Source organism: Phascolarctos cinereus, unplaced genomic scaffold (assembly GCF_003287225.1).
Source record: "Phascolarctos cinereus isolate Bilbo 61053 unplaced genomic scaffold, phaCin_HiC Scaffold_1;HRSCAF=81, whole genome shotgun sequence".
Lineage (NCBI taxonomy): Eukaryota > Metazoa > Chordata > Mammalia > Diprotodontia > Phascolarctidae > Phascolarctos > Phascolarctos cinereus.
In genome coordinates, this window is record NW_027555514.1 from 19910135 (window position 1) to 19927233 (window position 17099).

At 43.5% G+C, this 17099-nt stretch overlaps 1 protein-coding gene across 1 annotated transcript in view; it reads left to right on the plus strand.

Moving 5' to 3' along the window:
- Nucleotides 1-17099, plus strand: part of CHN2 (chimerin 2) — a 288870-nt gene that overhangs the window by 199927 nt on the left and 71844 nt on the right. The window contains exons 5-6 of the mRNA XM_020993260.2: nucleotides 3248-3361; nucleotides 4931-5216. Of these exons, the coding sequence (XP_020848919.1) occupies nucleotides 3248-3361; nucleotides 4931-5216 (400 nt within the window). The remainder of the gene's footprint in view (nucleotides 1-3247; nucleotides 3362-4930; nucleotides 5217-17099) is intronic.

Below are 17099 nucleotides of genomic sequence, written 5' to 3' on the forward strand. Positions count from 1 at the left end.
AGACAGTGGTTAAGTACCTTTCCCAGGCTCACACAGCTAGTAAATATCTGAGGCAAGTTTTGCACTCAAATCTTCATATCTTCAGGTCCATTGCTGTAGCTACTGTACCACATAGCTGCTTTGCATAAACTTTAAAATACTAAGTAAATGAGAATTTTATAATAATAATTATTATTATCCACTCCTGTCAGCTGTCTTGGGGTACAAGGGCAGCATGACCAGGGCAGAACTCCACTGAGTAGCAGAGTATCTTTGCAAACCCTAAAGGACTATAAGAAAGGGAGCTCTTATTTCTTCTGGCCCCAACCTGAACCAAAGATTTCTCTGCAGTACCCCTGCCTGGTGATCCTAGAATCAAAGGTCTAGAGTGTGAAGGGGCCTGGAATTCATTGTAAAGCTGAGGAAACTGAGGCTCAGACAGATTGGCTTGCCAGTATCAGAGGGTGGATCCACACCACCTCCTTTGACTCCAGAGTTGGGGCTTTAGGCCATGCCCTTCATTTTAGATGATGAAATAGAGAACCAAGGGGCTTCTGAGTGATGCTCCCAAGTAAGGGGCAGAGACAGAACAGGATTCTCTCTTCCTTGTCATCCAATTCTCTTTCTGTTGCATTTTGCTATTTCCTTCATTTTTTTTTTTAGGCAACTGGGGTTAGTGACTTGCCCAGGGTCACATAGCTAGTGAGTGTCAAGTGTTTGGTCTGAGGCTGAATTTGAATTCAGGTCCTCCTGACTTCAGGGCCGGCACTCTTTCTACTGTGCCACCTAGATGGCAGGCTGGGACAAGAAGTCATGTGGCAACAGTGAAGCTGACAGGTGGGCAGACAGAGTACTCCACTGGTACCTTGGAAACACAGAGAAAGCAAAGAAGGTCTCCACCACACTGGAAGAGCCATCTATGGGAGAACAAGGGAGAATGGACCACAATCTGCATCATTGGAGGGAACTGATGACATCACAGACCCATCGGAGGATTGAGCTAATAGGACAGGAGAGAATCCAAGACAATTTGAATGGGAGGAGCCTGTTCCGAGGATTCCCCATAACATATTTCTGTCCCCAGACCAAATTGTGACCGTAGTAGTTTCTAGGCAGATTTGACTAAGCTTGCAATAATGCAGTGACAGGTACAAAAAGGGTACAGAATGCTTTCCCACACTTTGAAAGAAGAATAATCATAGCAGCTAGTATTTCTATAGCTCTTTATAGTTTGTAAAGTGCTTTACAAATATGATCTCATTTTGTCCTCATAATAACCTGAAGAAGTAGGTGCTATTCTCATTTTATAGATAAAGAAACTGAGGCTGAGAGAGGATCAGTGACTTGCCCAGGGTCACACAATTAGTAAGCCTCTAACGGAGGATTTGAACTCAGATCTTCCTGACTTCAGATACAGGGTGAGATCTATTGTTCCACCTAGCTGCCTACAGCAACTTAACTTTTGATCAAGAAACCAGTTCTCAGAGGAAAATTGCTGTAGCCTATCCTAGATAGACAGTCCTACTTTTTAAAAATTGACGATTTCAAACTATAGAATTCAGAAAAAAAATTTAGCCAGTTGCAACAGTGGGCTGAATTGATCAAGGCTGAATACAAAGTTGTGAATTTAGATTCCAAAACATTAATTGAACAAGTGCAGATGAAGGAGACCCAGCACAAGTGTTCATATGAAGAAAGACCTTGGTGTTTGAGTTAACCACAAAAAGTCCTCAGGATTGTAATGAAGCAGCAAACAGCTGAGGGGTTTCAACTCACTGGAGCCAGCCATGGGAGGAGCTAGTGGGACCTTGGGCTGCATTAATGGGATCGTAGCATTTGCCTGCTCTCCAGACCATGGTATGCAGTTAGAGGGACAACCTGCAAAGATCCATCGGTACATATGCGTGAGGCAGGCACTGCACAGAAAAAATGATCTGGGTCCAGAGTGGAGCAGCAGGAAGCCAGCAAAGTGGACTGCCTTTGAGAAAGTGTATGACACATTTAATAAGCCCCAAACTTCTCCCATGGTTTTAACACTAACATCCTTCCTGTGAGATTGTGAAGCACATGACCCATGAATACCCTAGCCTCAGAAGGATTAAAGTTGAGGCTCACCCAAAGGGCAATGGAGAGGTGCATGATGGGTAGGGGCAGGCTGCAGCCCATTACAAATGACAAACTGCCCAGGAGACCCGGGAGACACAGGATGTCCCCAAAGACTGAAAAAGATGCTGGGCTGGCCATGCTTTGAGAGTGAGGAATGGCCAAGGAACAGCCCATGTATGCCTTTGGTATCTTTACAAAAATGGAAAAAACAGTGTTGTGACCCTTTGATGCTGCTTTCAATCTGATGTCAAGGAAGATAACAGCAAAAGCCACCCTGCAGGGAGAGTGGGTCCTTATTTCTCCATCAGTGATTTCCTGGGAGGATACAGACAGAATTTTCTTGCTTGGGCATGGGTGGGTGTCCATTTTAAGGTTGTAGGAAACTCCCAGTGAGGAATATCCCTCTGCCAATGCAGGTGAGCCACCATTCTGCAACTGAAAGCCTTACAGAGTTGGGGGTTGGGGGGGTGTCTACTGAGAAGTTAAATGACTTGCCCACCCCCACAGAGTCAATATACCTCAGGCTGTCCCTCTCAACTGATGTCATTCTCCCATTTTGCTAATCAATTAATCAATAAGCATTTATTAAGTGCTACATACAAAGGCCAAAGAGAATCAGTCTCTTCCCTCACTGAAGAGGAAGATGAGGGAAGCAGAGTTCAGAGCAAGGAAGTGGATTCTCCAAGGGGCACAGCAAAAAAACCTGTGCTTAAAAGACCCCAGTCTTAAGCCACAGGAGGAAGCGTCCCTGGGGAACAGCACTGGAAGCTGAACCTTTGGAGTGTCTGGCTCTTGCTCTAACATGTCAATGCCCGGATGGGTCAGGGATGATTACCCTTCCCCTGTCTCTGTCACCATTAGCAAGAGAGACTTCTTTTAACTCAAAAGCGTATGGGAGTGATTGTTGATAAATCAAAATAAATTAGTAAAATTTTTAAAAATACTGAAAAAAGAAAGAGAGACCTCGGGTGGGGTGATTCAGCTTCACAGCTATTTTCCCACCTCCTTGACAGCGTGAGCCCCCAGGCCAGAGGGTCGGCAACCTGCCCCAGGGCATCACCTCCCCTACAAGCTCTTGTAGGCTTCAGTATGTAAATGAGCCTGAGCTGTTGTGCTCCGTTCTGACCTTGGTGGCTCGGGCTGTGACGTTCTCCTCTCCTAGGTTTCACGGGATCATCTCTCGCGAGCAAGCTGATGAGCTTCTTGGGGGTGCGGAGGGGGCCTATATTCTCAGAGAAAGTCAGCGACAGCCCGGCTGCTACACATTAGCACTAAGGTAAACTTTGTGACGTTAGCAACAATGAAATGAGAGTCATTGACTATGTTTGTTACTTCTTTTCTTAAGTCACTATTGACTGTTAAGGAGGCATCTCAGTGCAGTGGGTAGAATTCTGGGCATGGAGTCAATACGATCTGGGTTCAAATTCCACTAAATTTTGACAGCTTAGTAGTTGTGTGATGTTAGACAAGTCACTCAGAATCCCCTGTGAAGGTAATTAATTAATTCCCTAGGGCTTGTCTACTAAGTCACAGACAAGCTATGATCCTCATGGGGGGTGTTTGCACACCGAGTGTTCCTTGTGCTGAGGAAATTACAGAACCTTCACATATCAGTGCATTTCTGTAATATCCAGACCCATGATCACATCAGGGTAGAAACTCCCAGAGTGAGGACTCCCTCCACCAATGTAGGTCAGCAACTCTTGTGTAACTTGAGAGTATTGGGAGAATTCCTGGCTGGCGTTGAGAGATCAAGTGATTTGCCCAGAGATCATATAGGTAGTATGAATGAATGAATGAGTGAATGAATTGAAAAAGCACCTACTAAGAGCCTAGCATGTGCTAGACAGGGTGCAGAGCATATTCAGATCCAAATACAAAAGTAAGGCCATTCCCGCCCTCAAGGAGCTTACATTCTAATAGTGAAAGACAATGTGTATAGAAGAATTGTGGCCAAGTTTGGGTGAAGGCAGAGGGGTGATGAGTAGGGTCATAGGGCAATTTGATGGCATCCTTTTCCTTAAGCAATGGTTCTGTTGACCTGAAGTTGGTCCCAAAGCAAGCGGTACAAAAGGGAGGGGCATAGTTGGGTGGTAGAGGGAGGGGGCTAGCTCTAGTGAGGGTTTACCAGTTAACAGGGCCCCAGGGCAGGAGTTGGAAGGCTGTCCAGCGGGAGTGGTGGCCAGGGCACAGCAGGAAGATGTGGTTGGGGAGCTACAGCCAGCTGATCTCCTTTCAGTCATTAACAGGACTCGAACCCAGGTATTCGAACCCAGGTATTCCTGACTCTGAGGCCACCTTTCTATTTGCTGCACCAATTCCTGCTTTTAAATGAATGTGTGTTCCATTTATTCCAACAGCATCTTCACACATTTGAAAAATAGTCTGACATATATATGTGTGAGACATATTATTTATTCAATCCACAGAAGGGTTATTTGCTTATTTATTATGCTGGCTTTCATGCTGCATATTGTGTTGGAGCTAAATAAAGATAAAATGACAGTCACAGATTCTTGGTGTTAACTCCATGGACCCTGTGATTGAGAACTCCAGGTCTAGAGGCAGGAGGATGGGTGTGCCAAGTGGGGCAGAGGGGCACAGCGGTTTTAGTACTGTAGAAGCAGCAGGGTAGCCCACATAATGGCAACAAGTCCCTGCCCCCTCTCTACCCCTGGATGTTTGTAGACTGGTCCTCAGGTTGTTTGTAAGTTGGAACTGGCCTATACTGTGGTTCTTTTTTGAGGATGAGGTACATGGTTTGCATGTCTGTCTGGCTCATTGTTGTTAATAATGAATTTCTCATCACAGCTGCTAATGAATTCTCTCATTCTCAAATATGCAGGTTTGGAAACCAGACCCTTAACTACCGGCTTTTCTATGACGGGAAACACTTTGTGGGAGAGAAGAGGTTTGAATCCATCCATGACTTGGTGACAGATGGCTTGATCACGCTGTACATAGAAACAAAAGCCTCCGAATACATTTCCAAAATGACAACAAACCCTATCTATGAACACATTGGCTACGCCACCCTGCTAAGAGAGAAAGTGTCCAGGAGACTGAGCAGGTCAAAACATGAATCAAGAAAAACGAGTGTAACCAGCGAAGAGCATCCGGCAGTTGAAAAGGTAAAGCTCAATCTGTAGAAAGAAAATAACCTTTGTGGCTTTTATTCCTCATTTAAAAATTGGCTGATTTTTAAGAAAATGTTGTGAAGTGCTTTGAAAATCCCCAGTGATCCTGTTGAGGGGAGAATCACTTTAACTCACTGTTCATTACGCAGACATTGAAAATATGGTTTGGAACACTGAAATTAACCAATGACCACAGCAAAGAGCCCTTTTCCTTTCATTGCTATTTGAGGATGTCTCTACCTTTAGCAGGTAATAGGTAATAACTAATCTGAACCCAGAATTTGGCTCAATGTGTCAGTATTTGAAGGGCTGTCAAATGGAGGATGGAGTAGCATTAAACTGCATTGCCCCAAGGAGCAATGTGAAGTCACAAAGTGGCAGATTTAACCTTAAAATAAGGCAAATTTCCCTAGTTAATCAACCAACAAGCATTTATTAAGAGACTTACCCATAAGTGGAATGGGCTGGAGGTAGTAGATTGCCCCACCTACTGGAAACCCTCAAGCAGAAGTTCAGTGAGCGCTTAATGCCTTGCAGAGAAGACTCCTATCCAGATACAGGTTAGACTTACTTGGTAGCCTCCTAGGTACCTTCCATCTCTGATATCTGAGTATCCTGTGATTATGAACCCTACTGGCCTATTATCCACACAGTGTGAAGTACATTCAATTCGCTGCAGATCCATACATGCACAAAGTGGATTAGTGGGTATTTGGGATACAGATCTTAGTTTTTCTTCTTTTTTTTAATGTTGTATTGGTGTCTTTTCTTTTATATTAATACCACTTCCCAGTGACTCTCCTCCCACTACAATAGAATTAACCAATCAACCAATATTGATTAAGTACTTACTAGGAACCAGGCACTGTGTTCTACTTTGGAGTTTACATTCCTTCAGGGAGACAACATGTACCCAAATTAGTACTCTTCTAACAAATCAATAACAGTGTCTGAAATTGCCTGCCTCGTGCCACACCTAGAGTCTACTGGTCCTCAGCTAGAAGAAGGGAGACATGCTTCTCCACCAGCTCTCTGTAATCAAGATTGGTTGCACCTTGATCAGAATTCTGAAGTCTTGCAGTCTTATGTAATTACTTTCCAAAGTGGAGAGTAGCCTCGATTCCACAGAAATGTCATTATTTATAAATGTTCTTCTCCAGGGTGTCCAGGCATTTTCACTGACTGTTCCTCGAATCTGGAACTTGCTCCCTCTGCATCTCCACCTCCTGGCTTTCTTTAAGTCCTACCTAATGTTCCACCTTCTACAGGAAGCCTTCCCTGATCCCCCCTGATACCAAGGCTCCCTTTGTTGCTTATTTCCAATTAGTCCTGTCTATATCCTGTTTGTACTTGGTTGTTTTCATGTCATCTCTCCCATTAGACTTTGAAAGCTCCTTGAAACAAGTGTTTTGCTTTTCTTTGTATCGTCTGGGCTTAGCACAATGCCTGGCACATAGTAGTTGCTTAATAAATGTTTATTGATTTACTCACTAGAAAGGTTTCACTGGGAATGTCAGGGTGATGGTTGTGATCAGTGTTCTGCCTGGGAAGATTAGAAGACAGTGATTATAGCCTTTCACACGATTGGTCTTGCCTTTGAGGAGATTAGAAAGTTACTGACTGAGAGTATGTCATGTCCAGAGGGAAGATGGGTATATGATGCAAGGATTTTTTTTCTCTAGGCAATCAGGGTGAAGTGACTTGCCCACAGTCACACAGCTAGTAAGTTTCTGAGGCCAAATTTGAACTCAGGTCCTCCTGATTCCAGAGTCAATGCTCTATCCACTGTGCCACCTAGCTGTCCTTGATGCAAGATGCATTCTTAACCCATATAAACTTTTTTAAAAAACTATTTTGTTAATTGTATTTCAATAGAATTGGTTTCCTTTGTAAGCCCAGGCTTTTTTATTTTATGCATTTAAAAATATTGTTCTTAGAAGACAACCATAAGCTTTAGCAGACTAACAAGGAGGTCCATGATATGAGAAGGGTAAGAACCCTGTGACTGAGGGACATGATGATCAAGAGCTAATGTAGCTCTTCCCTGCTCCCGTAGCTCTGAAAGACGCCACCACAGTTTGCTCATGGCATTTTGTTTTGGATGCGGCACCTTTACAAACCATCTGCTTTGCTCAGCCCTCACCACGTTCCCCTGAAACAAGCTGACAGCCGGCCAGATGATTCTGCAATGATGGAGCCCATGCTGAGCTGATCTTCCAAAGCAAGCAAGGCTGAGGCCAGATGTGAGGAGGCAGGGCAGGGCAAAGACTGTTTCTTCTGCTCCTGTTTGTAAAATAGAATGTTCTGCTTCCTCCCCTCCTCCCCCCATTAGATATGACCAGCACCAGGACCAAGGAGTTCCCAGTGGTCTTATAGGGTTACAAGGAGTCAGATCCAAAACAGGGAGGAGAAAGGGTGGTCACCTTGCTTCGTTGGCAGGAAAGGAAGGTGGTCTTAATTGATTTTCTAATTGAGCTTTCTAGTCCAGGAGAATGAGTTTCCATCCGGCCAGCAGCTGTTCCATGAAAAAAATGATTTGTCATCTCTTCTCCTTTCTCAGAGCTTCCGTGTTGACAGAGAAACTGTTGCTTCCTTTTGAAATACATCACTGGGGGAGTTGGTCAGGTTTCTGGCTCTTTGTTTGCTTTAAGAAAAACAATTTATATTCTGGATTCACCATTTGTTTGTTTTTCATCCTAAGCAATTTTTTAATGTCTATTTACCAAGTCTACACCAAAGTCACTTTCTTGAATGGCGATTTCCTCTCCTTGCACACGTGTGTATGTGTGTCTGTGTCTATATGTGTCTGTGTCCATGTGTTTATGGATGCCTTTTGTTTTTACACCAAAGTCATCCTGTGCTACATACACACACACACACACACACACACACACACACACACTAACTAGAACCCTACCTTTTAAGTGGAGGGAGCCTTGGCTCTGGAGTCAAAGGGTCTGGATTCACCACCGATCTCCTCCTGAAAGAGATGCCCAAAGGAAAACTCCTAGGAGTATTGTAGCCAAATTCCAGAGTTCCCAGGTCAAGGAGAAAATATTACAAGCTGCCAGAAAGAAACAATTCAGGTATTGTGGAAACACAATCAGGATAACACAAGATTTAGCAGCTTCTACATTAAAGGACCACAGGGCATGGAACATAATATTCCGGAGGGCAAAGGAGATAGGATTACAACCAAGAATCACCTACCCAGCAAAACTGAGTATAATCCTTCAGGGGAAAAAATGGTCATTCAGTGAAATAGAGGACTTTCAAGCATTCTTGATGAAAAGACCAGAGCTGAATAGAAAATTTGGCTTTCAAATACAGGACTCAAGTGGAACATGAAGAGGTAAACAGGAAAGAGAAATCATAAGAGACTTATTAAGGTTGAACTGCTTACATTGCTGCATGAAAAGATGATATTTGTAACTCATGAGACCTTTGTCAGTATTAAGGTAGTTGGAGGGAAAAAAATTACATGTATGTAAACATGATAGATAGATAGATAGAGAGAGAGAGAGATAGATAGATAGATAGATAGATAGATAGATAGATAGATAGATAGAGGGCACAGGGTGAGCTGAAGATTAAGGGGTCATATCTGGATTCGAATCCTGTCTTTGGATGTTCCTAGCTGCTTTGACTTAAGTCATTAATAACTTCCATGGGCCTCCAATATGGATATAAATTTCAGCAGACCTGTCACTTTTGATTGAAAAAATCTGAAGTGACTGGACTAGATCAGAGGTTCTTAATTTGGGGTCCACAAACCTCCAGTATGGATATAGATTTCAAGGGACCTGCCACTTTGGATGGGAGTAAAATGACATCTTTATTTTCTCTAGCCTCTAGCTGAAATTTAGCATTTTCTTCTATTATGAATTAAAAAACATAGTTCTGAAAAGAAGGTCCAGAGGCTGCCCCGGGTTGCCAAAGGGGTTCATAACGCAAAAAAGGTTAGGAATCCCATGACTCAGTAGTCTCAGAGGTGTCTCCCAGCTCTAGAGATGTGATTCTAAATATAAAAACCCATTAAACCAAGCCAACTGGACAAATGACTGTGTCTGATAGCAAATGCAACATTTTTTTTTGCTATTGTGTGTAGCTTATTCTCCCAATTCTGGTTTCCCTTGTGGTTTAAATGATTTTTAAAGTCATTAAGAAAAGAAAACACCTTAACAGCTGTGAAAGCACAAATTGGAACTGTGAAACAAATTTTGAACCACCCTAAGAACTGTTTGCTTGTATTTGCCAACCCAAGGATAATGAGTTCCACTGCAGAGTGTACAAGCAACCATCAAGTGAAAAGTTGAGTGAAAGTCGCTTCCTTGGTAAGCCAGATGAAATGTTGCTTGGTGCAATAATTTACGTCCTGGTTAGATTTCATATTTTTGACTCCATCTTCAGCCTCAGAAAAGTTGAGGAAAGAATCATATTTTTCTTTGAGGACAGAAAAGCAAAGTCTCAAAATGCATATTCCTCATGGCAGCATTCTACTATGGCATTCATTCTGTGCTGATCAAATTAAGGTTGAAATGCATTACTCTAAGAGGGGCTCCCCTTGAAGGGGGTACCCACTTCATTTGGATCCTCTCAAAAGAGATAATGGGCAGCTAGGTGGTGAAGTGGATGGAGTGCTGGGCTTGAAATCAGAAAGACTCATCTTCCTGAGTTCAAATCCAGGCTCAGACACTTAGTAGTTGTGTGACCCTGGGCAAGTCACTTCACCCTGTTTGCCTCAGTTTCCTCATCTGTAAAATGAGCTGGAAAAGGAAACAGCAAACCACTCCAGTATCTTTGCAAAGAAAACCCCAAATGGGGTCATGAAGAGTCAGACACCGCTGAACAATGAAAGAAGTAAAGTACAGAACAGAAATTTGAAGTACTGAGGCAAGCTTAGAGAGAGGCTTAACTAGGAGAGGGTGAAACTGGTCATCCCCTCAGTCTCTAAAGATGGTTTGGTCCTTGCTAAGTGAACCCCCCTAAAGCTGGAGTAAGATAGTGGGGCTGCTCGCTCCATTAGTGAGCTTTGTAAGTCATTCAGTAAAAATCTGGCTGTTCCTTCCTGACCTGCATTGACAAGCGAATTTATGAAACATTTTGGGTCTTTCCAGAGATTCTATTTCCCCGATGGGCAGGTCAATGGGCAGTTGCCATGGCAGCAGTAAGTAGAAAAGAGAAAGCACAAACGAATCGAATGACTTAGATGGGGTGCCTGTTGGCTTCGATAATAGCAAATCCTGAAGGCTTTAATGAGTGAAATGGTTCTGTTTCTGAATAGCCCTTCCTTACAAGCAGAGAAGAGATTTATGTGCCAAGTTACTTACATTTTAGTCATTTCTCAATTTGTCTTATTGATCATCTCCAGAGGAAGCCAGAGCGAACATATTACATTTGGATCAGGGTAAACTGACAGTGTTGATGATAAAAAGAAATAACTGGTCCATCTTATTTTGAGTGGCTTCCTGGTAGTTTTTTCTTTTCTTTACAAAAAAAAAAGAGTCTAGTTAAGGACATATACATTCATTAATTCACTTATCCAAGCAATTATTAAACACCAGTGATAAAAAAAAGAAATAGCCCCTGCTCTCAGGAAGCATACATTCCACTAGGGTGAAGCAACATGTACACAGTTAAATAAAGACAGAGTATACAATAAGTAACATGAAAATGTTTTCAGATATTTCTCGATTCCCAATTTTGTCAGAGTGGGACCTCCCTGCTGGTACAGATCACACTCTATCTCTGACTTAGTCCTCATAACACCTGCTTGCATTTCTTTTTTTAAAAATAACATTATTTTTTAAAGCTTTCAGTTCCAAATGCTATCTTTCCCCTCCCCCTCTCCCAGGGTCACACAGCTAGTAGGAGCTTGAGGCTACGTTTGAGCTCAGGTCTTCCTGACTCCACGTCCAGCAATCTATCCACTTCACTACCCAGCTGCCTGTAGAGATCTAATGCCTTCATTTTATGTATGAGAAAATAGACACTGACAAGTTAAGTGACTTTGCCAAAGATCCCACCGAGTCAGGATTCAGACTCTGATCCTATGACTCCTAAGTTCATTGCTAAATTAAATATGGCTTTTTGAGTTAGCTGTGTGGTGTATCTCCCTGCTAAGTGGCAAACTCCATGAGGGCAGGAGTCCTATGTGACCTAAACTTTTTCTCTTCCCTAGCCTGTGGCACATTCCCTATATGCAGGGCCATTACTAAATGTTAGTTTGCCTTGCCGAAGACTAGATGGACCACCCCAGCTTCAAAGAGTAGCTCAGTTACCAGCTGCTTAGAATCAGACAAGTTTTATTTTAGCTATTGGTCAATAGTCTCACCCAGAGGCACTGCACAAGTAAAGACGCTACTCTTCCCCAAGTCTTCATCACCCCCACCTGGCTATTGGCTCACAGAGCAGCTCGTCATCTCCAAATAAGACTTCAACAAATGCTGTTAAATAAATAACCACAACTATTTACAGGGCTCACACTGGGGGGTTTCTGGGAGTTTTGGTCAGCCCTTAGTTCCCTTGTGTCTTCCTTAAATGTTCATCCCACTTACCACAATAGCATCTCCACAAGTCATTTAATAAATGGCTATGTGTCCTTGGGACTACGAGGGAGAAGGGGAAATAATGAAATCTCTTGCATTTAATCACAGACAATTTCATGGTACAGATAAGGTTTAAAGAAAGTTTGGAGAGATCACTTGGCCATAGGCAGAGTGTTGGGAGCATCAATGCATGTTGTTTTTTCAGATTCTTCTCTGATGATTACAGCCAGTTGTAGGGTGGGGTGGGTGGTCTCCGAGATGGGAGACTTGATCCCAGCAGCTGTGGGGGAGGAGCTCAGGAGCCATCATCTCTGATTGACCTGAGGTCTGTCTGTCCAGCCCAGGCACACTAATCCTCTGGGGCTTAGAGGAGAGGGGGCACATGTCTCTGAGCATAAGAAGCCCTGTTTTGGCTGCTGCCAAGATGAAAATACTATCTCTTATTTCCCTTCCTTGAAAGTGCCTCCTTGGACGAGTCCCCAGACTGCCCCCATGCTGCCTGAGTGCCTAAAGAGACCAAATGGAGGCCTGAGTCCAGACCATCAGAAATGTTATAATAAATAGCCTGCCTATCTCGGAGGAGGCATTCCTCTTCCAAAGCATGTCTGCCCCAAGGAAAAGAATGCAGCTGGGAGGGATCTCTGCTGGAACACTGCCATCTTGTGGCCAGTGGAGGCACGCCAGCCAGGCAAGGCTCCCTAAGCAATGGCTTTATCTTAAGGGCAGGTAAGGAAGTATGTATGATCTTTGACCAGCAAATTGAGATCTAAGGGCATTTATCTGGTTTCGAAGTACTTATAATGGCATCAAGGTGAGTAGAACGCTAGACTTGGAAGTCCTGAGTTCGAATCCTCCTTCAGACCCTGCCTAGTTGTGGGTGGCCCTGGGAAATGAACTAACTTTTTAAGCCTCAATTTCTTGAAGTACAAAATGGGAGCGATAACAGCACCTGCCTCCCAGGGCTGTAGTGAAGATCAGAGGAGCTGGCTGTTATTGCTTTGCTTTGTAGTGTGCTTCAATTAACAAATGAACAGGCATTTATTGAGCACCCACTGGTAACAGCTACTGCACCAGACTCAACATAAATAGATGGGTAAAGTCCTTGCAGGATCAGGGAAGGTAGAGACTGGTAGATCTACACCCATAGACAGAGCCAACCCTGGATCCTTGCCCCACAAAAATACTACTCTCGATCACCAGTGAGAGGTGTAAGTGATTGTTTTTTTACTTTTAATCAATCAATGAGCATTTATTAAGCTCCTACTGGATGGTTCAGTGGATAGAACTCTGGCCCTGGAGTCAGGAAGACCTCAGACACTGATTACTGTGTGACTCTGGGCAAGTCACTTAACCTCTGCCTTAATCCCCTAGAGAAGGAATTGGCAAACCCCTCTAGTATCTTTGCCAAGAAAATCCCATACGGGGTCATAAGGAGTTGGACATGACTGAATAACAGCATACACTGGGCACCGTGCTAGGCACTGAGGATTCAAAGAGAAGTGAAATGGTCCCTGGCCTCAAGGAGCTTACATTCTGCTAGAAGAATGCGCCGTGGTCCCAGATAAGCAAAAACACAACAATAGCCAGGTACGTCCAAGCTCTGTCCAGAGATGGAAGGTCCCCGCAGAAAAGAGGACACTGGGAGCCAGATGGGTCACCATTTACTTCCTCCTAGTTTCCTCATCTCTAAAATGAGCACCTGGGGCTCGGACGGTGAGCTCTCTAGCTTCTTCAAGCTGTGAGTCAACCCTGAGAGTCGTTTCTGTGTTTGGTCTTTCCCTGGAAAACACAAGCCCCCGGTGGAGCAGAGACCCAGGGAGACCCCGCCCCCCATGGCTTAGGAACGTGGGGCTTCCTTGTTCTGGGGCGGAAGGTGCTCCTTGTGCCTGACACTCTTCCTGATCCCGGGCGCTGAAGCAGGCAGGAGCCAGCCATGGTTTCCCAGATGATTTGCACTGACACTGATGGAAAGTCAAGCATCACGGCTCTGTGGTAGATTATTTGTTTCTGTTGTTTCTGGGGCAGTTTGTAAAACAGGGATTACTCATTTCCTAATAATGAAATGTCTGGCTGCTTTATAGTGGTGGCTTATAAACGTCTCTGCGGGCTTTGTCTTTTCTTATACTTAATCACCGAAGAATTTCCCCAGTTAATAATTCACTTTCTGCCTCTTTTCTATTTACAAACCCGATGAGGTTTAGGAGTCAGGAAAGCTTAGAGGTAACAACATTCAGAAAATGCAATTTTATCACTTTCCCGTGGGTTTCTTTCTGTCATCCCCTTCTTTCTTCCCTTTTTTCTTTCAATTTGTTTTAATTATTAAGAAGTCAAATGTCACACCTTCTAACCTGAGACTAGCTATAGTAGGTAACCTTTTTAGCACTAGTGTTGAGGAGAGTAGTAGCTAAGGAAGAGCAGCCAGGAAATGAGGCACAGACCTGAGAAGTCCCTCATGGGTCTAGAGGGGACTTAAAAAGGGTCCTGGGACAGACCCCAACAGACCCCTACTAGGCCTGTATTCTAAAGAGATCAAAGAAAAAGGAAAAGGACCATTGTGTACAAAAAAGATTTAGAACACATCTTTTCACAGTAGTCCAGAACTAGAAACCAAAGGGATGCTGACCTTTTGGAGAATGGATAAACAAGTTAGGGCATACGAATGGAACAGAAATTACTGTACCAAATGGACAATTTCAGAGGAGACTGAGAAGGGCTCTGTGATCTGATGCATAAAGAAATGAGCAGAATTAGGAGATCAATTTATACAATGACAACAAGTTATTGAGAAAAACAACTTGAAAGACTTTAGAACTACGATCAGTGCAATCATAAACAATGAGTCCAGAGAACCGATGATGAAACGCCACCTACATTCTTCCAAAGTGATGGTGAATTTAAAAATGCAGAGTAAGGCATATGTTTTTGGACATGGTCAATGTTGGAATCGTTTTGGCTGGACTATGCATATTTGTTATGTGTGGGTTTTTTTTTTTAATCTGAAGTGTTCAATTTGGAGGAGAAGCATTGGGAGAGTGAAATAATAAATGCATATGAAATTAATTTATTATTATTTTTAAAGAGATCTCGATCAGGGGAGGAGATGTGCAACCCCCTCTCCCAATACTACTCCACTCATGGTCAGATTTCACTGCCCTCACCCCCTGAGTGAAGTGCTCTGCTATTGAGGGTCATGAAAGAATTCTTTCATTGTCTCATCATGGTGTGGAGGTAGCTATAGTTTCTTGAGGTTTCTAGCAGCAGACAGTTGTCCAACCTGGCTAAGTTGAGAGAGGATCATTTTTAGCTAGAAGGCTGGATGATGACCTCTTTGGCCATAGTATTTCTCAAACTCCATTGGCTGAGTCATGAAGGGGTCAGGATCTGCATCAGTAGCAAAATCACCTATCCTTTGAAGTATTGAGTATCGGCAACAATGTCTAGCTGTCTAATCCTAATGTTTCCTAGCAGGCATTTACTGAAAATCATTCTGCTGGGATGATACCACAGGGCTAAGGCCAGACCTGATTCTAGATCATATTTTAATAAGCTTCCTATGAAGTATTCTTTAATTTTCCCTGAAATCAAGGCATAAGGAAAATGACACTCTACCTCACCCCACCTGCCTCCAATGAACTATGGTTGGTTAGTTTGAAATGTCTAAACAGGAAATTATACTCAGAATCATTTCCCACTTCTAGTATTATTTCCATTTAAGAGTACCCTGGTCCAGTCACTCTGTGGCAGTTTTATCTACTTTCAGTTCTGGGCCAAATTGCTTTTATAATGAAGGGCATTTGTCTGGGGACATACCTCAGAAGGAGAAGTGTTCATCACAGACAAAGCAAGCCCCTTCTGTGGTTTGAAAATTCCCACATGAATCCTCAGCCATGAGAGGGATGTATTTCCAAAGAGTTGGCAGGACCTGATTGATATGTTTCACTAAACCCCAAGGTAACTCGAGCTCTGGCACCAGGCTTTCATCTCACTCCTTTCTAGGATGTAGAAAAATAAATTAGGATGAGCTGAAATCGGTGCCATATTTGGCCTTATAAACATTTTAGGAGGTTGTCTGCCATCCAATTCACCACTTGTCATAGCCTTGAAATTTATAGTCCTAAAAAGCCGTAAAGAAGAAGAGCTCACCATGTGTCTTGTGCTTCAGGGCTATGAGCCCACTCAAGTTTGTGTGAAGAAAGGGCTTTACAGATTGTACGATTTCAGAATGGCATCATTAGTGGTGCTGGTTACACTGGTACAGCCCAGGGAAGTAGGTCATATACTTTTTTACCATTATGTGACAGGTGAGGATATCTTCTAGTCTGTCTATGCCTTACTCGCTGCCATGTTCTCTGCCACGCAGAGACACTGGCCTCTTTTACTTCCCACTCAAAGCATTTTTCCTTGCTTGTCCACCAGGGCATTCTATCTTTCCTCATCTCTGCCTCCTGACTTCTCTGATTTCTTTCAAGTCTCATCTAAAATCCCACCTTCTGCAGGAAGCCTTCCCTTGGTGTGTGAGCCTGTCTGTAGCTCTTTTGTACATAGCTGTCCACATGTCTCCTCTACTAAACCATGAGCTTCTTGACAGCAGGGACTGTTTGGGGGAGAGGAGCTTTCTTTTCACCCCCTGACCTTGGCACAGGACCTAGCATAGAGCAAGTGTTTGCTTTGATTTATGTTGTTCCAGAGAACGGAAGTTTTTTGCCAAAGATCCTACAGCTGGTAAGTGTTGGAACCAGGATTTGAACCTAGACCCAAGACTAGCCCAGAGTTTTAGCCATTCATGCATTGAATGCTATCTGCTCCCTTGTGTAGCTGTCTCCTCCCTCTTACTACATTTGGCAGCAAAAGATACTTTCCAGGTGTGGAGTGAGAAGGGACTCTCCCAACCGTATATGGCTAACTCCAACAAATTGTCTGGCTTCTGTTTATTTTGCTACAATCTGTAGTCATGAGAAACTAGTCTGGTCAATGCCTCATGAAAAAGATCCAGGGATTTCAGTGGACTGCAAGCCCAATAGGAGTCTGCATTGTGATAGAGCAGCCAGAGATCCTTGTGGGACATTGTCTTCATCTGATGGTTCTGCCAGATGCCACTTGGGGCTGGCCAAATCTGTTTGGTCCAGATTGCCACAATTTAGGAAGTACATTGGTGAGTGGGAGGGTGTTCAGAGAAGGATGACCAGGATGGCGAAGGACCTAGACTCTTATGCCGTGTGAGAATCAGCTGAAGGAACTGGGGATGTCTATCTTGGAGAAGAGAATGTACTTAGCCTCCATCTCAATGGGTCCATAGTAACTGTCTCCAAGGTAAAGTGGTTCTGATTGG